Raw genomic sequence first — 23,507 nt, forward strand, 5'->3', positions numbered from 1 at the left:
TCCAGTCCTGGAAACCAGAGGGATTTGGGCTGTGCCCCTCGTGTCCTACATATCACTCCCTTGCTCCTGTCCCCTCCACTGCGAGGAATGCCCAGCACGTCATGGTTTGCTTTGAAAAGTGTTGGTCTGAAAACAATCTGTTCCCCTTGGCATTCCTTGGCTTTAGAACGATTCGATTTGACAAATCACATCTTGCAGCAGAGACAGCACTGGAGGCAAAGACCCTTCCCAGGGCACGCAGCCCCGTGCCTCACTCCTCAGGGTGTTTTGCGGCTGCCGCAGTGATCCCTCCTTTCCCTCCCGCTGTTCCCAGCGCTTCAGCACTCCCGGGGACTGGACAGCTCCCGGGAAAGAGGCAGAGGCTGGAATGCTGCGGCAGAGGCGCTGTAACTGCGCTGAACCCTGGGAGGAGTGCGGGAGCGGAGTAAGCGCTGCCTGAACTCCCTCCTGGTGCCTGAACTCCCTCCTGCTGCCCTCTCCCAGTTCCCAGGCCCCTCCCTGGGGTGTGTGCGTTTAGCTCAAGGAGCAGATGCACCATTTCACAGTCTGAGGAAGGCAAACTCAGAGCCTTCCTCTGCAGACAGAAGTAGCTGGTGTTGTACAGAGAGCTACTCCAGGACTTTTTCTTTCAAGTTTTGGGCAGAACAATGAACTCCTAATCTTGTGAGGATCTGGAGATGCTTCCATAATAAAAAACCACAGAGTGTTTACAAGTGTGATACACTGCATTTTTCATGCATTTTCACTGTGTCACCATCCCTCTGCTCTGCCAGGGAATCCATCCCCAATTTCTGTACTATCCTTCCCCTGTGCTTCTGTGCACATGTATTTCAGGCACAAGTAAGCTGGCACATGTAGTGCATAAATATTTAACCACCTTGTCTGAAGGTTTTCTTTTAGAAGCTCACATGCTTTAAAGCCTACATATTTCTGCCTGCAGGATTAATGGTGCAAAAAAAAAAAAAAAAAAAAATCAGTGTAAAACTAAAAACAGCTCTAGGAAATTTGTTCTGAGCTTCTCATGTACAGCTCCAGGACCTATTTCCTCTAAAAATGCAAGGATGCAACAGGATTTGAAGTTTTGTCTCTGAAGCTAAATTTGACTTCAGAATATCAATGGCAGTGAGCTTCTTTGGACATAAAAGAGCCAGAGGAGAATCCAGAGCTTGCTTTACTGGAACATCTCCAGGTGGGTTTCCATCTCAGTGGAAATGTCAGCTCATCATTTCAGGAGCTCACTATAGCAAAATGCTGTAGTTGGTGTTTTTCTTGCAGCAAGGAAACATCTCTGTTCAGCCACAGCAGGGCCTTAACACGGGCAGTTTACCCCTGGCAGCACCAGCAGGGACAGACTACACAGAATCCCAGAATTCTGGGATGGCTGGGGTTGGAAGGGACCTCTGGAGATCACTCAGTCCAACCCCCCACCAAGGCAGGGTCATCTGGAGCAGGTGGCAGAGGAATTTTTGTGGTTTTGGGATGTCCCCAGAGAGGGAGAGATCTCTTGTCACAGATGCTGTTCTGCCCCACTGCTTCCCCCAGAGTCTCATCCCCTCCCGAGGCTCTGTGTGTGTGACTCCATGAACAGCATCCTCAGATGCCACAGGGAAAAGCCTGATCCAGGCTCATCCTGAGCCTGCCTTCCCTGCTGACACTGCTGAGGGAACTGCTAAGTAATTCTGACTGTCACACGATTTTGTGCACGTATTCTGTATTTATAGCTTGTTGGCTTTTACACTGACATTTTATGAGATTATCCATTTGGTCTGTAATTAATAGTAATAATTAAGAAAAAGGAAAAAGACATAATTATCACAGTTGTCTACTAAACAATTAGCCACAGAGAACTCTTCACTTGCAGATGTGTTCAGGTGTGTGTGTGGCCCCTCTATTGATAGTCTGGGTAATACTAACCATGGAGCATTCAAAAAAGGGACAAACAAACTTGTTTGCATTTTCCTGTGGAATTACCATGGTGCAAATGTGGCTTTCAGAAGGGGAAGCAGACTTTTCCAGCTGCTTTTTAGCGAAGTGGCTGGGAGGAAATAGCATCCCAGCTGGAGGAGAATATCCCCATGTCCATGCCCTGACTCCCATCAGAAGCAGATGGGTTTACCCCTCACTGCACTTCACTGCCAGGCTGGTTTTCCACATGTGCTGGGGGAGACCTGCTAGGTTTTACCTTCCTGGTGCTGAAGGGTCCCCTGAGACCAGGGTACCTGCTGTATTTACCTTCTCCAGTCCCCAGGGATGCTGTGGTTGTGGCTGTGGGTGAATTATGTGTTTCCCTACCCCTGCGTCCCCCAGGGATGCTGTGGCCCTGGTTTTGGGTGAAGGATGCATTTCCCTACCCCTGCAATCCCCGGGGATGCTGTGGCCCTGGTTTTGGGTGAAGGATGTATTTCCCTACCCCTGCAATCCCCGGGATGCTGTGGCCCTGGTTTTGGGTGAAGGATGCATTTCCCTACCCCTGCAATCCCCGGGGATGCTGTGGCCCTGGTTTTGGGTGAAGGATGCATTTCCCTACCCCTGCAATCCCCGGGGATGCTGTGGCCCTGGTTTTGGGTGAATGATGTGTTTCCCCACCCCTGCAATCCCCAGGGATGCTGTGGCCCTGGTTTGGGTGAATGATGTGTTTCACTACCCCTGCGATCCCCAGGGATGCTGTGGCCCTGGTTTTGGGTGAATGATGTGTTTCACTACCTCTGCAATCCGTGGGGATGCTGTGGTCCTGGTTTTGGGTGAAGGATGCATTTCCCTACCTCTGCAATCCGCGGGGATGCTGTGGTCCTGGTTTTGGGTGAAGGATGCATTTCCCTACCCCTGCGATCCCCAGGGATGCTGTGGTCCTGGTTTTGAGTGAAGGATGCATTTCCCTACCCCTGCGATCCCTGAGGATGCCGCGGCTCCGCCTCCCGGCCCCGCTGGAGCGCCGGGAGCGGCTCCGGCCCCGCGGCTGCCCCGGGCTGCCTTACCTTGAAGAAGGTCATGGTGGATCCATCCCTGACAGCCCCGTACTCTATCTTGGTTTGCTTGGCCAGGTCATCTGCTGAGTCGATGGGAGATTCCATCCTCTCCACGGTCAGGAAGGCAGCCAGGTTGGCAGTATAGGATGAGATTATGATTAAGGTGAAAAACCACCATATTCCTCCAACTATTCTGGTGGAAAGAGCTTTGGGCATCAGCTCTGATCCTGTTACAACACCATCAAAACAATCATATTAAAATGGGGCTTTCCTGATACCACATCCAGGTTTTAGGCACAGAATGCTTTTATGAGCTGTAGCATGATAAAATGATTTCAACAATAATCTCACAGATGCACAGCTGACATTTATAATGGTAACACACTGGGAAGGGGATGTGTGCCATGATACATGACAAATGGAATTATCCTTGGGTCTAAGCCCCTTACCTCTCTGAGCTAACCAGCCTTGTGATATTAATCTTGTACATCCCCAGCAAGCTACTCTGGTATTTCTGTCTGCTTCTGGAGTCCCTTTGTGCCCGTAGACTGCTATCAGTTTTGCAACCAGAACTCTTTAGCAAGCACTCTTCTGCTCACAGCTGCCTGACAGAAATACCTCACAGGAGGAGCCTGCCCCATGCATCCTATGGACACATCTCAGCACCAACAGGGAGATAATGCAGCTCCAGTGACCTCCAGTGAACCTCAGCTCAGCCCCCACAAAACCTCTCCTAGCAATGTGTGCTTCCCATTTGAAAAACCAGAGGGTCCACGGGCACATCCCTTGGATCCTCAGGGCGATGCAAAGTCTTGGACAGTGAATTTAGCACATTATTCTGAACAGGTTTGAGCCGCTCTCTGCCTTTGCCATAAATCCCCACAGAGCAGCCACCTGTTACCTGCACTGCAATGGTTTCCAGGCACTCAGATAACCTCGATTTCAGCCATAGAGATACTCCTGTTTCTAAGCATTCTGAGGCAAATTTTCTGCTCTTTAACTGGGGGGCCATTCCCACTGAATTCTGTGTATAATGTGGGATTCAGGATCTGATTCAGCAAAGCTCTTATGTAGCCACCTGAGCAATTTGACTTCAAAGTAAAGTTTTTGCATCATTATTTTGCTGATGAGGGATGGACTTAAGAAAATACTTAAGAGCCTGTGAACAGAGAACTCAGGGCTAAAGCTTTTGATTTGACAAACGTTTTTCTATTCTGGAAAAACTTGTTGACACATTATGGCTCCTCAGCTATTCAGTGAGTTCTGCAAAAATTTCAACATTGCAGAGAACATTTTCAGACTTTGCAAAAACTCTGAATGTGACTTTTGGGGCAGAGACCGAAAGGGTAAAACCTTCCCCACCAACCAGCAAACAGATTGGAGCTGTATTTGTAAACACAGAGCTGTGTCTCTTAAAGGTCAGAGCTAAGCTTAGCCCAAGGGTTGGAGTGTGTTGACAGAACTGCCAAACAGCGAGAGCAGTCTGAAGGCAAAAACTCTCACTTGAAATTTTCCAGGCCAAATGGAGTTGTTTCCAGAGCTGTAGCTCTGCCTGGGTTTGTGTTTGGGCTTCTGCTCTACTTTCTTGCTTTCCTGATTAGATTTTTTTTTCAATACAATGAAATATTTCCTTGTAGCTCTCTATTTCTAAGCTGAGGTTGAACTGCAAAAGTTCAGGTCATCCTGAAGGGATTCTTGCTTTAAAGCTTGGGCAGCCATACAAATAGAATTCCTGCACTTGGCCCCTGATGCTGTGCCACACACAGCTGGAATGTGCCAGCACTGCTCAGGAGAGGATGGAAAATCCCTGTGAGCTGCACTGGTGGGGTGAGATGCCAAACTTGTGATTTTCTGCAGCAAAACATGGTTTGTGGGAACATACTCAGTTCCCACCCTGGTAATCCTGCCCTGAGTGACTGCTTTGGTGAGGGGAGAGCAAACCCTGCTCCTGGCTGAGCTGCTTGGTTCCAGCAAAAAGCATTGGTTTATCCTAGAATAATAGAGTGGCCTGGGCTGGAAGGGACCTTAAGGATCACCCAGTGCCTCCCCTGCATGGCAGGGACACCTCCCACTGTCCCAGGCTGCTCCAAGCCCTGTCCAGCCTGGCCTGGGGCACTGCCAGGGATCCAGGGGCAGCCACAGCTGCTCTGGGCACCTGTGCCAGGGCCTGCCACCCTCACAGGGAACAATTCCTTCCTAATATCAAATCTAAACCTATTCTGTCAGTCTGAGTCCATTCCCTGGGTCCTGTCCCTCCAGCCCTTGTCCCCAGTCCCTCTCCAGCTCTCCTGGAGCCCCTTCAGACCCTGCAAGGGCTCTGAGCTCTCCCTGGAGCTGCTCCTCTCCAGGTGAGCACCCCCAGCTCTCCCAGGCTGGCTCCAGCCCTGGAGCAGCTCTGGAGCCTCCTCTGGGCTCTCTCCAGCAGCTCCAGGTGCTGCTGCTGTGTCCCCAGGGCTGGGGCAGCTCTGCAGGTGGGGTCTCACCTGGGCTCAGGGGCAGGATCTCCCCTTCCTGCTGCCCAGGCTGGGGGATCAGCCCGGGATCTGCTCCATCCCCACCCCGCTCCACCTGGGCACTCTCTGCTCCTGCCTGCCCCGTTCCTGGCTGAGCTGAGCTCTAAGGGACAGCTCTCCTTTCTGACAGTGACAACTTCCCTGGATGGATTGGATGAAATGTGCCCTGTTTGGATGCTTTTGGAGGATGCAAACACATCTGAGACTTCCAGGGGAAAAACAGGGGAAGCAGCATCTAAATCAAAATGTTGCCAGCAAGACTCAGGGGCAGAGACAATACTTGCTGAAGTCTCTCTAGTGCCTTTTTATGGCAGACATGACAGCCAATCCTGATCCAGACTTTGCTCACGCTCTGTAGAAAAGAGAAAGTCTGATCATCACATTTTAAAATTTAATCACAAGTGGCTTCCAGTCAAGCATAACGAGCAGCTGCTGCTGAGGAGGAGGAGTGCAACGCTAGACCCAGACTTCCACCACCGCTCCCATCATGTCCAAACTCTTCACGTGACCATGAGGCACAGACAATCACAAACACCGCAAGTTTGCACATGGAAACATTTGTGTTGCCTTACAAATGTTTTCTTTTTCCTTTCTTTCTTTTTCTCTCTTTCTTTTGTTTTGTTTTGAATCTCCTTAAAAGACAAGCAGAGTCTGGTTGGGGCTGACTGTCATGTACCCAAGGTAGTGGTAACGAGCAGACACTGCATCCCACAGTTTGCTGTGGATGATGGTAAACTCCAAAAAAGGCAGGACAGGAAACACAAAATCCTGGGGCACTTTCACACACAGGGCAACCACAGTTAGATACACACACCTGCCTGATACTGTAAAACCTCAGCCTGTGTTTTAGTGACAAATTGGAAGGAAAACAAAACAAAAAAGCTCCAAAACAAAGCAGAAATGCTCTTCTTTCATCCAACCTCCTTCAAAGCAGCTTCTGTGGGGAAGTTCTGTATCCTCTCAATACAATAATGCACCACTAAAAGCGAGTGCATCTTAGGTTAATACAGACTTTATTCTCTACCACATCTAGGAAAAAATCCTCTTTTTTTTTATTTTGTTTTTACTCATGTCTGTTAAAGAGGAAAGGATAAACTGTACCTGTATGAATGCAGAGATGGTTTTACATTCCTCACTTAAATGCTTAGGAATTTAATACCAAGGTACTGCTGGGCTTTGCCTTTTTGGTTGTTGTGGGGTGGGGTCATTTTTGTTCAGCTTTGATTCAACTCAAAATGTTTGTCAGAAAACATTTTCTCTCTCTTCAGTGGACCCCAGTTTTGGTGAAAAGTGATTTAATTGTAAACCTTGGAATATAAATGCCATAAACAAATGTGTTTAGTACATAGATCTATTTGACTTCCCACATAGAGTAAGCTTCACTGCCCCTCCTTGGCATCTGAATAAAATGTCAGCTGTTTCCAAAATCATCAGTAACAGGGGTTTGTGACCAGGTTAAGTTAAGGCTTCTAGGGTTGGATGCATTTACAGAAGGATCGGACTCATACCTGCAGAAAAGCCACAGAAAACCAGGGTTTGGTGTTGGTTTTAAACAACAGGTTTGACAAGTGCCTACAAACTCAACAACCCTTCTGGAGAAAGTGCATCTTTCCCTGTTTGGCAGCTGGAACAGTTCCTCTAGGGCAGCTAAGGCTGTTTGTGTTGGGATGGAGCCCAACATTTTCCTGTTGTCAAAACTCTTATAGCGATAAACTCAACTTCAGCACGAGGCACTTCATATCCCTCTTGCAATTAAATTCCATTTCAGCTGCAGAACCGCCATGTGGCCCTGCGTGCTCCCCTTTCTGTCAGATGCTCGCCCTCCTTCCTTCCTCCTGGCCTGGGCTGCACAGCTCCCCAGAGGCAGTGGCCCTTGGCTTCCCTCCCCTGTCTACTCTGCGTGTGTGGGATCAGGTTTTACAGTACATGCTGCGTTTACAGAGGGTGGAGTTTACCAGCACAGAAGCCCTTGAGCAGACTGTGGGACGTGTGCGAGAACGAAGTGTAACCGGTGTACCTTGCTGCATGAGAGCTCCAACTCCAAACCAGAAACTATTTAGTAAAGTAAAATTGTTTTCCACCACATCTGAGTCTGGGTTGCACGGGTGGGGGTTATACCACTCGTATGGTGTAAACCTGTGGCAGTCAACAGAAACAGTCTGTAAACATCGAGCAGAGGACACACAGCAAACCTGCTGAGCAGCGCGCCCGGCACGGCACCACGCAGGCAACGGGCACACGAGAGCCTGGCACGGAGGGCTGACCCGTGCCAAAGGAGAGCTTGGCATGAAGGGTGTCCTGGGACATGCCACTGCCCGTGCCAAAGGAGAGCTTGGCATGAAGGGTGTCCTGGGACATGGCACTGCCCGTGCCAAAGGAGAGCTTGGTGTGAAGGGCGTCCTGGTACATGGCACTGCCCGTGCCAAAGGAGAGCTTGGCGTGAAGGGTGTCCTGGTACATGGCACTGCCCCGTGCCAGGTGTGCATCAGCTGTGGAGCGATGGATGGCATGCTGCTGGGCCTGGCATGGGGCTGCTGCTCCTCTCCTCCCTGCCACAGCCCCATGGCTCCATGCCCCACTCAGAGGGCACGACTGGAGCCACGGGGCTGTTCCTGGGGTGCTCTTTGGAAATAAGGAAGGAGCAGCAGCCCTGTCAGGGCAGCACCGCTCACTGTCGGTGTGTGCTGTCCCTGCAGCAGCAGCTGCCCATCATTCCCAGAATCATGGGATGTTCTGAGCTGGCAGGGACCCAGGGACTCCACCAGGACCATGGAGTCCCCCTCTGGAACAGGTGCCCATTCAGGACCAGCCCCACAGGCCAGGCATTCAGAGCATCTTGCTCTCCCCAGCCTTGGGAGGCAGCTCCCCAACCCACAGGGACACAGGATGGGCCCTGCAGGAAAGGAGCTGCACAGGGATCCCTGGAAGAACTCTGGGCTAAGCACACACCCAGCAGGAGCACCCCGAGGACTGCTCCTCCTCAGGGAGCCCACTCAGGCTCCCCAGTGCCACGTGCCTTCCTCATGGAACGTGTGGATGCAGCTTTAATTGACAATGTCACCCAACACATTCTAATTACTGTTGCAACAATATAATTAAGCATTGAATTTATGCACGGTTGCGAGTGGAGTGCCTTGCTTGGCTGAAGTAATGAAGTCTGGTATAATGAACCCATTAATTGGGAGAGGATGTAGCTTAGGATGCCATCAGCTGCACAATACCCAGAACGAGAGTATAAAAAAATAATGACAAAAGACAAAGTTTCCAGGTTCAAGTTACAACAGTTCTGCATGCACCCATCAAAAGAAAAGCAATTCCCAAGTTAGATGTTCCAGATTTCTGCTGTAGTAATGGAAGCAGGTGTTGTGGAGTGACCAGACTCAGTTCATGCACACAGAGGGAAACACATCCTTCACAAGACACCTCCAGTTAGGACCAGAGGTTTTCAGCAGCCCTAGGAGTGAAGAGTTCCCCCCACAGTGTTCACACAGGGCAGGAAAAAGAATAAATCCCTCTGCCTGACCTGCCTGGGAAGCCCAAGGCTGGAATTTTGCAGGGTTTCAGAAAACCACCACAATCAGTGAGCTGGAAAGAAATATCTCCATCACAGAAAGAGCAAAACGGCCATGAAATTCTGTCAGCAAAGCCTTGTCTTCCAGACTGGGAAGGTTTTCCTAGCCCTGGATACATATTTCAATGTGTTAGTAGGGTGTATGCCTCTTTTACACCTCAAAAAAAAAAAAAAAAAGCTGATTTTCTTCTGTGTTTCTATTGCTGCACTGAGCTCTGGTTTACAGTTCAGCAGAATTCACTGCTTAGACCTTTTGCTTTCCTGGCCTTTTTCCCCCTGGTTTTCTCCCTCTTCAGCAGCAGCTGTGCTGAGGTTTCTGATAAAGCTGAGATGCTCAAGGTCACCCAAGCACCTTTTACAACAGGGTCTGTGTGACATTATTGACTCAGCTACTTGGCTCTACCTTCACTGACGTAACAGCACAGCTGAGATGGCATCAGCAGAAAGGGAAATTTTGGCAGACGACACCTTGTTCATCCACTGGCAGTGTACTTGGAACAGAGCTTTGCCAGTCTGCCATCCTTCACAGAGATAAAAACTTCAGTGTTTGAGTTTAAAAATTAATGTAACAATGACAGGGCTACGTAAGGCTCAGAGACAAATGAGAAATTATTCAGCTGCTGAAAAGTTGAAAGAAATGACAGGAGGATTATACCAGTCTGTGCAAATTATTCCCAAGTATTTGTTTTCCAGGAACTGATGTCAAAATGTGGGTAGCAATGTAATTTACTGTGACAGTGCTAAGAAGTGGATGGTTTCTGGGGTTATTAAAAGCAACCAATATTTGCTGAAACACTTCGCAAATCTTACAGAAATCTTGGTGTGTTTGGAGACATGGACAGGTCTCGATGTGGGTTTCAAGAGCAGCTTAGCTTAAAATGTATAAATTTAAATTAACATGAGCACAATTTCACTTCTTCAGTCCATGCAGCTGAATCTAACTAGGCACTGCTTTCAGGCATCAGCTCAAGGAAAGCATTTGTGTTTCCTTCCACTGTTCTGAGGTGGAGAGGGCTGGGGGATGTTTTCAGTCTTGGCACACAAGTGCAGAAAAGTCAATCTGCCAGAGAGCAGCAGATTTAAGATTAGTCATGACTGAGATCATGGATTGTGTACAGTGGAGTTATTATTTATGGTGCAGCGAGGCACTGCAGGAGCCTGTGGGAAGTGGTGAGTAACTGCACACAGCCCCACAGCTGCTGGGGAGGGAGAAACTCCTCTCACCTCAGGCCACCCTGGGAGGTTGACCCGTGGCCTCTCCTCCTCCAATGCACTGAAACATTTCGGGTGGAAGAGACCTCTGAGGTTAGACCTCCAGCAAAACCAGGTTCACCTTTTGGGTCTTTTACCTGTGAAGTGTGTGCACCATGAGTGGAAAAGGGAAAAGCCTACATGCAAGTAACAAACTGCTTTTCAGCACATGTCTGCTGGGGTGGTGCCTCCTGATGCATCCCATGGGATATTTCGCTTGGAACAGCTCTTAAAGAAAGCAAAACCTCAGTGCAATACAGAAAAGCAATGTTGGTGAGAAAATACCGAGACTTTGCAGAAAGGTTTTAGGACTGGATAACCCCCTTAGGATGGTACTCCAGAGCCCATCCAACACCTGTGAGGGGAGAGGCTGTGGGGGCATCCAAAACTCTGTCCCGGCCTTACCTGGCAATGACAAAGAGGACACAGCTGACTCCAAGGCAGGCCAGGAGAACATACATCCAAATATCTGGAGAGAGAGGGTTTAAAAAGGAGAAAACGCCGGGGTTGGTCCCGTTGGGCTTCCGGTACAAGATGCTGATTCCCAGTGTCATGAAGGGCTTGGAGAAATCAATCACTTTCTCTCTGACATAGGTAATGGTGAGAGGAGCAACAGCCAGGTCAGCTTTCTGGAAGCACAAAAGGGAAAACATCTCCTTCATGTTCAGCAAACCCATTCCCTCCATTTCTGTCCTGAGCGTTAAAAAATAAACCAATTTTGGCTCAAATTCAACAACATCTAACATTCCTAGGGTATTTTGGAGGGGTCTAGCATTCCATTTCCTCTTTTTACAAGGCAGGGGGACATCTGGGACATGGCCACTGATGGGCATTTCCCCCCAGCACCTGCAAACTTCTCATTCAGATGTTCCTACTCTGATGGGCGGCAAAACAGACACAGCAGGGGCTCTAGGAGGTGAAAACCACAGCAAAGATTTCAGATACAAAATACCCCAGGCAAAAGGAGAACAGAGAGAGAAGAAGGGTTCAGTCTTACATGATCTATGAGTTCCTTGACCATCCCATTCCACTCTCCCTTGTCATTCTGGGCTCCGTATTTGCCGTCAGAAACGAGTTTGACCTCATAGATGAAGCCTAGAATGTTTGACAGCTCCTTTAGCAGGTCCAGGCAGTACCCCTCGAACCTGTCATTGCCGTACAAGGGCTTGTCAGACTTCTTGTACATCACATAGGGATCTTCCTGCAGGAAAACACGGCAGACAGGCAGTGAGAGATGTGAGCCTTGGCTCGGATTAGATCGCTTTCTCTACACGATGCTAATATTTTCCACAGGGATTGCAAGTACATGGAAACCAGCAATTTACTGTGTGCATTAAAGCTCTTCTAGGTGTGTGAACAAACTCACTGATTGAATTAGTGATGAGCACAGGGGCCCTAATTTTCAGTGGAATGGACCATTTGTGGCTCCCAGGAGCTTTAATTCCAGTTGTGCCCAGCAGCTCCAAACTCAGACCCAGGGTCTGGATCCCATATTGTCCCACTCCAAGGGACAGGAAGGGATACTGAAGGACAGAGCATGCTAAATAACAGAAAAAAAACCTCATAAGGGGAAACTAGCATTTTGTATTCTGTGAAAAATAAGTCTTTAAATGGAGCAAAGAGGGAATGGAGAACAGCAAAGGCAGATTACAAAGTACATTTTTGCATTCCCTTTTACAGGATTTTGTATAGAAGAAGATCTGGGCAAGCAGTTTAATGTGGTAAAACCTCTGTCAATAGACACGTAGTGCAGAAGAAGCCTTTGAGCTCTTTCCCTCCTCCTCAGGAACTAGGCAGAGCAATTGAAAAAAAAGTGGCATTACAGGGCATGTGGAGAGCACAAGGCAGAGCAGGTCCCGAATACCCAGTTAAACCTTTTCCATTCCTCACAGGAAGCACAAGGACTCAATTTGTCTGCCTGCTGTTTACCACTTCCCTTCAGCCCTCTTTGTCTCATTTCCAGTAAAACAAAGGCTGTATGGGCAGTGACTGCAAAGCTGAGTGTTTGTGTGTGTTCCTTCTTCTGGGAGGAAAAGTGCACAGGGCTGGTCTGAAACGCTGGAGAAGGTGGAACAATTTTGGAGGCAGAGGTTCTGGGAGACTTCCAGTGGCAGTGTGGTGTTTTGGAGTCAATGCCACGCGTGTGTGTGGATCCTGAGCCTGAATGTGCAGCTCGGGCAGCCTTACCAGGATGGTGGTGACGATGAGCGTGCGGTTGGCCAAGGAGTCCGTGATGTTGGTGGAGCGGTCCTTGTTGCTGTCCGTCATGTTAAGGCCACTGTAGGAGTTCCAGACCCCAATCTGCACAGAGGAGAGCGGGTGAGAGGCCGCCCTCACCCCCTAAGCCCCCATAGCACTGCCCTCAGGCTCACTCAGGAAGGGACCCAGTGCTAGAAGAGGGCAGCAGCTCGGAGAAATGCAGCAGCACCACGGGCTGATTCAGAAACTCCAGGCAATGACTGCAAAATGCATAAATGCACACCCAGGAGCACTGAGAGTGTGAGGCTTGGCAGTGCAGTGCTGGGCTGGCCAGCTGGCTACTAAAGTGGAACAGGCTGGCTTTGTTCCCTGCTAAAAAAAAAGTCAAATGGCTGGTTTTATAGGTTTTTAAAGACATTTTGTCAGTGGTGGAGTTGAGACAGGTGGCAAGACCTCTCTGTTCTGATAGAACAGGTTAAAAGCCTGAATACCTACATTGGAACAGACTGATGGATGCACTGGCCTTTACTTGCCCTGTGCCTTCAGCAAGTTTAGCAAAGATTATTCTGTCATTCCTGGACTCCTGGATGTGCCAGAGCTAGCAAGGTGGCACATTTCACACCCCGAGCAGTATTTGCTCAGCAAACATCAGTGGCCAAAGGCAAATTCCTTTCCAGCCCTGGAGACAGTGAAAACTGCCAGTATTTGCTGTCCAATCCAAAGCCTCCAGGGAAGATATTTGTCATTTCAGTGGATTTGGATCTACGCTGTGGGGGCAGAAATTATAACCATGTTATTTCTTCACATCAATATTTACCCAACTTAAATGCAGGCTGGAAGCATCTCCAGTGGTTTTGCCTTTGGATTTTCATGCCCAGCCCGGCTGAGGGCTGATGTGAGGAGCTCCAGGGGAGGAGCTGGCTCAGGCAGTTTGATTTTTGCTGGGCATTGTGGAGAGCACAACAATTTCAAGCAAACTTGGCGTTCATGTCCCCACGTGCCACTGGTTTGGCCCCTCACAAACTATTTTTTCCCAAATTCTTAATGGGGACACCCATGCCATTACAAAAAATAGTTATGCCAAGCATTTGCCAGTCATTCCCTTTGTTTCCAAAACTAGATCAGGTTGGGAAGCTGATCTGGAAAGTGCACAGATTTACAAAGGAGATAAAACGTTGGCTATTATGGCAGCCTGAGCCAGGAATACAGTAAATATCCAGTGTCCTTGGATTTGCACCAGGGTGGATGAGCCCTTCTGCTCGCTGTTAGTGACTGGGAATGTGTGTGTTGGCTGGCAGCAGGAAAGGGGAGGACAGCCACGGGGCCAGGGAGCAGCACAGTCACAGAGCACACAGAATACACCAGGAGAGCACTGCACGTCTGGGCAAAGGGACAGCACTGCAGGACAGCCCTGCCTGGAGGGGCACGAGGGAGGAGGAGGGGTCACACCGAGGTAGGACAGCACTGGGGACTTCAGGGGATGCTTTGCAGTTTAGTGACAAGTGTGAGAGGCGCCATGTGCCCTCCCCAGCGAGCCCCTGCTCTGATCCAGCTGTAATTTGGTTTAAATCAGTTCAGCAGAACACGAGATGCCTGCAGTCCAAAGGGAGATTGCTTCTGCGTGTCAGGGGATGATCTACTTACTCCTAGGAAGGAGGGGAGAGGGCCTTTGTGCCTCAGCCCCGTCTGCTGGAGATTAAACTGGGTTATTAAGGATGCATGTGCTCCATGAGAACACAGGAAGGCTTGCAGAGGGGGTTTTACATTGGTATGTTCTCACAAAATCAGCACAAACCCAAAACCTTTCTACACTGTGCAAGAGAGAGGGGTGTGGAATAATGACATCTGTGTGAACCATGAGCAAAACACAATTCTAATCACTATAGAAAGTTTGTGTCTCATGACTGCAGAACACTTCAGACTTAGTGGATGCAGATTTTATCTTCTCCTCATAGAACAGCAACCAGGGGTTGTAAGTCCTGTGGGGAGCAGTGCGTGGAGCTGGTCTCCAAATCCCACTTTTGTGTTTTAAGCACCTTACATTCAAAGAGGGATGAGATTCCTGGGGTAATTTACATCTTCTATAAACAAGCTTAGTCCCAATTTCCATATGTTAGTGAATGACAGCACCCACTTAATCATCTCCATTCTTTTCTGTAAGGAGCTAATAACACACTCATCCAAATTTTGAGGCAATAAGGCTTGAACACTGCCAGCACTGAGAGGTTTGTGTGGGGAAAAACGCCCCCAACCCTGCACATTAACCAGACTTGGGAGCTGATGCCAATACACATCCAAAATACTGTAATTTTACCCTGTAAATTTTAGGTGAATCAGGAAGGATGGCACAGGAGAAAAGGACTGGTTTTGCTGCAGCAGGGGCCTTTACTCAAAGATGGGAAAAGCACATCTCCCAAGAAGTAAAATAATAATTAAACCCCCCTGATTTTGGTGAAAAAGCTGAATCCTGCCAAGATGTTCTTAGCCTTTGCAATTACAGTGTCTCAAGTGGAGAAAAACTTATCCTACCAGGAAATTTCCTGCTTTCAGAGAGACTGCTGTCTCTAAACTGCAATAGGAGAGTCACCATTAAAACCCAAAGGCTGAGTGTGAAGACCCAGCCCAGAGGGTTTTGGCATCACCTGTCTGTGTACAAACCTTCTTCCACACTTTATACAAATGATTAGAACCCTCGCCAGCAGCCTTGGTACAGGGAAAAATAAACAGAGTGCTTCATTAAAAATGAAAAGAGAAGCTGTCTGGAGAGCTGTGTGGGAGCAATTACAGTTAAATTCTCCATTAACCCATCAGCAATCACCACCCAGAGCTGAGCCAGCACACAGAGCAAGGGCCAGCAGCCTCAGGAGCTGCTGTCACCTGTGCTGGGGTTTGGGACACCCACAGCTCCCAGGGCAGCCCATATGGCTGGCTGAGGGCTGAGGAAAGGGAAAGAGAGCAAATCCAGGCCCAGAAACCTGGAGAATTCTCAACAACTCCACTTTGTTGAGGTTATTACTCAAGCACCTTCTTTCCTCTCTCCCTCATGTCACATTTATCTGTGCAGTGCTATATAAATTTATCTCTCTATATAGATGAATTAACCATCCACAGTTGTAGTGGCAGGAATTGAAAACGAGGTGCACTTAAGATGATTCTTTCCATTAGATAATATTGCCTGCCCCACATTCCTCTCCCACACCTCGAAATGCACTGTACAATAAAAACCCAATCTTAGCAGCTCTGCTTTGACTCTGACTCAAATCACTTGAGAATGGTGGGGCTTTTTACCCCAGTCACAGGAGATTCAAGCTGAGGAACCCTGCCCTTGTCAAATGAACCTCTGGCCATGTTTTGTTACCCAAGACCTGCCTACCTTTTCCGTGCCTTCCTCCTTGAGGCTGATGATGTCCAGGTCAAAGTCTTTCCTGAGCCCGTCGGTCTTGTTGAAGGTGATGCGCCCGGTCAGGCCCTCCCACCGTGCCTGGGGACACAAACACACCCTACCTGTGGCACCCAGCAGGAGCTACCCTGAACCCACAACAAGAACTGTAATAATAACTTAGTAATAATTTAAATACTTCACAGCCTTGAATCACTTCCAAATCTGGGGGCTTTGAAGCATATGTGGCTTTGCTACTCTGACAAAACCCCCTTTTTTGTTGTTGTTGTTTAGTTTCTTTCTGATATGTTTTGCATTTTGCAACCAGCCACAAGTCTGTGACAGTTTGCATAGATTGATTTACATACGTGTGGTACTGATAAAAAATGTAGAGTGATCAAAGAGAAAGGGAGAATTGCACGTGCCCAAAGCCTGGGCAGTTGTGCACTGCACAAGAATTCACTACAGTTTCAGTCCCCTGTATCTTGTGAGCCTCCCACCAAGCCTGTTTGCCTTGAAATGAGATCTCCCTCCCTCCCACTCCATGTTGTCCCCAGAGCTGGTGCTTATCCATAAAACAAAGTGATGGGTTTAAAAGTGTAGACAATCTTGATAATCTATTTTTGGGAGGCCCCCCATTAGATTAAATTTGTCAGAGATACAAGGAGAGCTGACGATAAATGATGGCATTGTTCCTTCGTGTGTGTCAGCCATATAATTTTAAATTACAAGCTTTTCCACCACACATCGTTCCTTGGCTCATTTAATTTATTGGAGACAGAGGACAGAAGTAAAGCTGCATTAAAAATCACACTTACAGACCGGTGTCCCCCCTCCCTGCTTAATCTGAATTCCAGCCCTGAATTTGCAGGATTTAATCTTGGATGCTGGGGAGTTCTCACCACATGCCTCAGGCAGATCTGGTGCATTTGGAATTTGTGGAATCAAAATACACACTTTGATACACGCTTAAGTAGCACAAGAATGGAAAGGCATTAGTGCAACAAATTTGCTGTGAGATTTTCCATCCTAATGACTTGGGAGTATACACAAGTCTCTGCTGCAAACAGTGAAACACTTGCAGGGTTATTTATTACTTATTTATTGTAATGATATAATCAAGATCGCATATGGATGAATATAGACACATATGGATGAATTTCAATCTCTAACATCCCTTTTTCCAGCCTGTCTTTTTATTCCTCTGATGTGCCCCCATCTCTTTTTCATAAACTTGGAACATTTTATAAAATCTGCTCTTTAGAGATCAGTTTCTCAGGAGGTTCAGGGAGTGCTTCTCAGAAAGGTTAAATGCTGATGGGATTTTTAAATCCTAATGGTGAGGAACATGCTTCAGATACCATCTGAATTCTGAATTTAATTTCTGAATTTTATTTTACTGCTTCTAAACCAAAACAGAGAAAGCATCATATGCAGAGTTCTTGCTAATTAACAAACTGAAATGAAGCAGAACTTCCTGAAAATCCAGGAGCTGCATCTGTGTGTGTCGCAGGGATGGGATTTTATGCTTTCACACACAGGATTTATAGCAATTTTTATGTTTCTGGTGACACATTGAGTGTTACAGGACATAATAAAAGATGAATTGGAACCTGATCAGGTAATTGATCAAACAGAATCACTGTGAGCAGCTGCTCAGACCCTTTCTTACTGAGCCTCGAGAAGGGGGTGGACAGAACAGGCTACAGACTCAGCTTCAGCCACCTTCAGAGCTGGCAGCACCTGCCACGGCCAAAATACACAAAGCAACCTAGGGAGAGCTGTGGAACTCCCTGCTTTCACTGCTGGAAAAGATGAGGATTGTGGGGAAAGCACAAGCTGAGCTCTGGGTTCAAATATTCCACTTACAATCCCTATCAATAGATTGATGGGAAATTGCAACAAGAGGAGAGCAGAGCTGACTCAGCCTCCAAGGTCAAACACTCCAGAGGAGTTTTATCAATTCCCACCCATCACAGGGTCTGTATCAATTTCCACTTCATCATCTTGGATCAATGCAGCAGCCTCCATTCCAGCCAGAGCCAATCCCAGAACTGAGCAGTTCAGCTGCTTCCAGACTTATCAGAGACTCATGGAATACCCTGAGGGGGAAGGGACCCCCAGGGATCACCCAGCCCAGCCCTGCACAGACACCAAACAATCCCACCCTGAGCATCCCTGGGAGCAGTGACTTGAGAAATTCCCCAAACAGACCAGATACAGTTATTTATTTTGTAGAACAGACCTGTGTTTTTTATTCTCTCTCTCTTTTTCCCTTCTCTTGCTGTTCAAGTGTAACTTGAAAATTTGGAAACTTTTCCCTGAAGGCAAGCAATCTGGGTTTTTCCCTGGCTTTGATGGGAGTTTGGTCAGAAATCACTCAGTGGATTTTCATTGTGGGAGGAGTACACTGAGAAGCTGGACTAAAGTCTAATTGGAGATAGGAATATTTTCCTGCCTGCTCTGTTTTGTCCTGGGGTTGTTTTGACCCATGGTATATATATTTAATTCTTGGGGTTATAATCTGTTTATTTATTATCAGAAGTTCCTAGGCAAAATGAACATCAGTTATTGATTTAATGTACATTCCTAATTACCTACAGGGGTGAAGGAAGATATATTCCCAAATTTCTGATGAGGGCTTTGATGGTACCTGACACTTGAATGAAAAATTCAAAAACCTAGGAACACCTAAACCTACAAAGCTCAGAACAGCTCAGGTCTCTCTCATGTAACAAAATCTCCCAAGGCCATAAATAACAATACCACTGTAATAATAAATAATGCATCAATAAATAATGACCAGAATGCTACTGACCAAGAGCAGTTTAATTTTCCTTTGTTTTTCTTTCCTTTGGGAAGAGAAAGCTCCTGCTTTATTGGAATTGCAGAGAAGCTGCCAGATTGAAGTGACAGTGATATTGCTTCTCCTTGGAGTGGAAATCGTGTGTGATGAGCCACACATCAACTTGTCAGCCCTCACAATTAATCCTCTTATTACCAGAGATCCCCCAGGATTATGGAATTCAGTCAGTTAGGGTATGACTTGGCCATTATCCTGCTCCAAATCTGGCATAACTGATGGAATAAAGAGAATTTCAGCACTCGCCAGCACAGGGCTTTATCTGTGGAGATAAACTGAGAATTATGATGCTCCACAGCCTCTTTACTTGGAAGAGGTCCAGGAAAAGTCCTGGCCTTTCCCTGAGCAGCACTGGAATGGAAATGCAGTGAGAAGCAGAAAGGTGCATTTTCCATGGCTGGAGGGATGGGATTAGAGTGGACTGGGAACATAGAAAATTGTGCATTATGTTTGAGTAAGCCTGGATATATTAAATATGGCCTGAAAAAATGTTCTGTGCAGCAAATATCAAAACATCCTCCATATATTCAGATAAAGTCACTTTATAATGGTTCTAGCTTGTTTTTTATAAACAAATCTACTGCCCAGGAAACATTTAATGAGCTGAAAACAGAATGGAAGAAAATATACGCAATCTTTTTGTCACACAGCTTGTTTTGATTTTGGATATCACACTGCCAGTGCCTTGGCAGATAATTTTTTATCAATTTTCATCAATTCAATATGTATTTATTCCCAGCATGCAATCCTGCAATTACTTTGCGATCTGGGCATAGATAATTCCATAAATAAGTGTTTTTCCACTTGAAATTTGATTTCAGAGTAAGACTGCCTGTTGACATTGCCCTCAGCCTCATTGTCTTCTCGGGAAGCTGAGCTTTATTTCCTAATAAAGCACCATGGGATGCAGGTCAGGCAGTTGTTTTGTTTGCTCTCCTAATTAAGAGTTTTCAGGTCAAAGTAACAGCCAGTAATAGGCTCATAGCAGAAATGCACTTCATGGACTGGAAGTAAAGTTTATGAGAAGTGAAACAAAGAAAAAAGATTGTTTTAGTGAGAGTGAATCAAGTGTTACTATTAAATTATCCGGTGAGAGAAGCCCTACCAAAGTAAACAGCTGTTTCAATTTGATGTAACTGAATATTGTAGCACCAGGGCCCAGAGAAGAAATCAGCCAGCACCCCCAGACCCTGTCACTGGCTCAGTGCTAAAATGCAATAAAAAAGATGCAGCAGAAGAGATTTTATTTCATGGTTTGGAGCAAAATGCTGTCCTCTTTTCCCAGTCTTTGCACAAAGATTTCAGTGCTGCCTCACAGCCCCTGTCTCAGAGAGCAGGGGAGATTTCCTGGCTCTTCTGGCATCAGGCTCTTGTACTGCTCTCTCCTTATTTGTTCCACTCTGCAGGAAAGCTCTCCCAGGAAAACACTCTGACATGCTGACTCTGGGAGTAATCAAAGACCTTAAACAACAGAAATGTTCTGTTCTCTTACAAGGTGCTTTGTGCTCCCGCGCTGGGAGCTGCTGCCAGTCAGAAACACAACTCATTGATGGATACCTCTGCAGATGGATTGCTTTCCCTTCTGTCATAATTTAGATTTCTACTTTTACTGTCAAGAGAAACCTCCAGTTCCTTCTCCTTCCAGTACTGAATGCAGATGGATGGCTCTCCCTCCTGGTCACAGTGCTTGGCATGGACCTCCTCAGAAACACAGCAGAAACTGAAATCTCTTCAGATCTCTTTCAATCTCTGAGATCTTTCTCTGTGATTCTGCTTGAGGGCATGTAACAGTCACTCAGAACCCAATCTGCATCTCTATCCTTCTCTCTGCAGTTGGTCTTCTCACTGTGGCTGGATTTGAACAAGGGGAGCTCACAGTGGTTTTGATGATAATTGAAAAACAATCATAATCTGGAGCCTTATCTTTTAGAGGGGACATGAGCAGAACTGGATCCTTCAATTATAAACATATTTCATGTTTACCCCCATTTTTCCTTCAGAAAAGGTGGGATCCTCCTTTCTGTCCCTGCTCTGCAGACAGACAATAACCTCCTTCTCCCTCTGAGCAGGGGTGAGGGACACTCCCTGCAGATGCCTCCAGAGGGGCTCCAAGATTAGAACATCCTTCAGCTGTGAGTGGCACTGGGTCACTGACAGACACAGCTTCTGACAAGGATTTACTTCTCATTAAAAACTCCTTAATGGGCTGGTGCAGAGCCCTGATCTCAGACATTTCATAGCGCTGGCCCACAAAGCAAATGAGGTGACCTCAGTTCTTTTCACCACCAAAATAAAATGCAAAAACTCACCAGGGAGCCACTGAAGCACTTGTTAACTTCAGCATCTGCAGGAATCACTGCAGGCAAATTCTTTGTCTGAAACTGGTTTATTTAGACTGGAGTACTGAGTATTTGTCTTTAGATCAGTCTGTAAAATGCCTTCACAGAATGTCAGTACCACATCAAAAACCAGGACAATTAAATTCTGCCTACGTGGGCCCAAGCTACCCCTCTGCCTACTTGACTTTGTTTTCTCCACACCTATTCACTGATTCCTAATTATAAAGTTCCTCCATCCCTGTTGAACAAACCAGACCCTAACATGATCTGGGGTCCAAATGTATTTGCTATTTGTTTCCAACTCGTGTTTTAGGCTTTACAGGAAACTCAATAAGGTCTTATTAAACCTCATCCTCTGCTTTTAACAACCCCTTTTTGGGCTACATCAGCTAGGAAGATAAGACTCTCAGAGTATTTAAATCAGTGTTTTACTGACCATGAGAGACTCTGTTTGCAAGGCCATCAGTAATTAGCTCCCATATCTCACTCGGTGCAAGAGAAGCTGCTTGTCCATGATAAATGAGAGCTGTGTCACTGCTCAGGCTATGAACTGATCTGCTGGGGTACATCTGCTACTCTTGGGCAAAGCATTGTGGTTTAGGCTTCAGGAACCCTTAGTTTTATACTCAGCATCCCCCAAAATAAGGAGGCCAGCACTGCAGGGGCATTCACTAATAAAAGTCTTTTGTTAACTTTCAATTGTAATTATGTAACTTTCATTGTAATTGTTCTTCAAATGCAAGGACTGAGGTGGGGAAAAGGTAAAACATGTGTGGGATGCTCCACCTAATTTCCAATTTTCATTTCCACACTTCCCTAAAGGAAAGGTTTCCATTTGAAAATCAAAACAAAACCAGGACTTTTGAAAGACTGAAGGCATTTCAACTGAGTATTTTTAGGACATCTCTGGATCAAGCTCAGTCATGGACTCTTGTAAGATAGAGCATTGCTTCAGGAAGTAATTTCCTTCTTTACAAATTCTGGCTGCAATGTTTTCTGGATATTGATCCCTGATCAAACAATCTGCAAAACAATTGGAATTGCACAGCGAAGCAAGGACAGAGCTACAGACTGCCAGTCAGAAACACAACTCATGATGGATACCTCTGGCAGATGGATGCTTTCCCTTCTGTCATAATTAGATTCTACTTTTACTGTCAAGAGAAACCTCCAGTTCTTCTCCTTCCAGTACTGAATGCAGATGGATGGCTCTCCCTCCTGGTCACAGTGCTTGGCATGGACCTCCTCAGAAACACAGCAGAAACTGAAATCTCTTCAGATCTCTTTCAATCTATGAGATCTTTCTCTGTGATTCTGCTTGAGGGCATGTAACAGTCACTCAGAACCCAATCTGCATCTCATCCTTCTCTCTGCAGTTGGTCTTCTCACTGTGGCTGGATTTGAACAAGGGGGAGCTCACACTGGTTTTGATGATAATTGAAAAAACAATCATAATCTGGAGCCTGATCTTTTAGAGGGGACATGAGCAGAAACTGGATCCTTCAATTATAAACATATTTACTGTTACCCCCATTTTTCCTTCAGAAAAGGTGGGATCCTCCTTTCGTCCCTGCTCTGCAGACAGACAATACCTCCTTCTCCCTCTGAGCAGGGGTTGAGGGACATCCCTGCAGATGCCTCCAGAGGGGCTCCAAGATTAGAAACATCCTTCAGCTGTGAGTGGCACTGGGTCACTGACAGACACAGCTTTGACAAGGTTATTCTCATTAAAAACTCCTAATGGGTGGTGCAGAGCCCTGATCTCAGACATTCATTAAGCGCTGGCCCACAAAGCAAATGAGGTGACCTCAGTTCTTTCACCACCAAAATAAAATGCAAAAACTCAACCAGGGAGCCACTGAAGCACTTGTAACTTCAGCATCTGCAGGAATCACTGCAGGCAAATTCTTTGTCTGAACACTGGTTTATTATGACGGAGAGTATGAGTATTTGTCTTTAGATCAGTTTGTTAAAATGCTCACAGAATGTCAGTACCACATCAAAAAACCAGGACAATAATAATTCTGCCTACGTGGGCCCAAGCTACCCCTCTGCCTCTGACTTTGTTTTCCACCATATTCATGATCCTAATTATAAAGTTCCTCCATCCCTGTTGAACAAAACCAGACCCTAACAGATCTGGGGTGCCAAATGTATTGCTATTGTTCCAACTCGTGTTTAGGCTTTACAGGAAACTCATAAAGGTCTTATAAACCTCATCCTTTGCTTTAACACCCTGTTTTGGGCTACATCAGCTAGGAAGATAAGACTCTCAGAGTATTTAAATCAGTGTTTTACGACCATGAGAGACTCGTTTGCAAGGCCATCAGTAAATTAGCTCCCATATCCACGCGGTGCAAGAGAAGCTGCTTGTCCATGATAAATGAGAGCTGTAGTCACTGCTCAGGCATGAACTGATCTGCTGG

General features: G+C 46.7%; 1 protein-coding gene across 1 annotated transcript in view; it reads right to left on the bottom strand.

The window, feature by feature from the left end:
- The window catches only part of LOC103818441 (glutamate receptor ionotropic, kainate 1), a 105,522-nt gene that overhangs the window by 14,534 nt on the left and 67,481 nt on the right, over positions 1-23,507 (bottom strand). Inside the window, exons 8-13 of the mRNA XM_050977425.1 lie at positions 15,874-15,981; positions 12,489-12,602; positions 11,299-11,502; positions 10,707-10,930; positions 7,497-7,615; positions 2,976-3,193 (exon numbers count right to left, since the gene is read on the bottom strand). Of these exons, the coding sequence (XP_050833382.1) occupies positions 2,976-3,193; positions 7,497-7,615; positions 10,707-10,930; positions 11,299-11,502; positions 12,489-12,602; positions 15,874-15,981 (987 nt within the window). The remainder of the gene's footprint in view (positions 1-2,975; positions 3,194-7,496; positions 7,616-10,706; positions 10,931-11,298; positions 11,503-12,488; positions 12,603-15,873; positions 15,982-23,507) is intronic.

The sequence above is a fragment of the Serinus canaria genome, chromosome 1, assembly GCF_022539315.1.
Source record: "Serinus canaria isolate serCan28SL12 chromosome 1, serCan2020, whole genome shotgun sequence".
Classification (NCBI taxonomy): Eukaryota; Metazoa; Chordata; class Aves; order Passeriformes; family Fringillidae; genus Serinus; species Serinus canaria.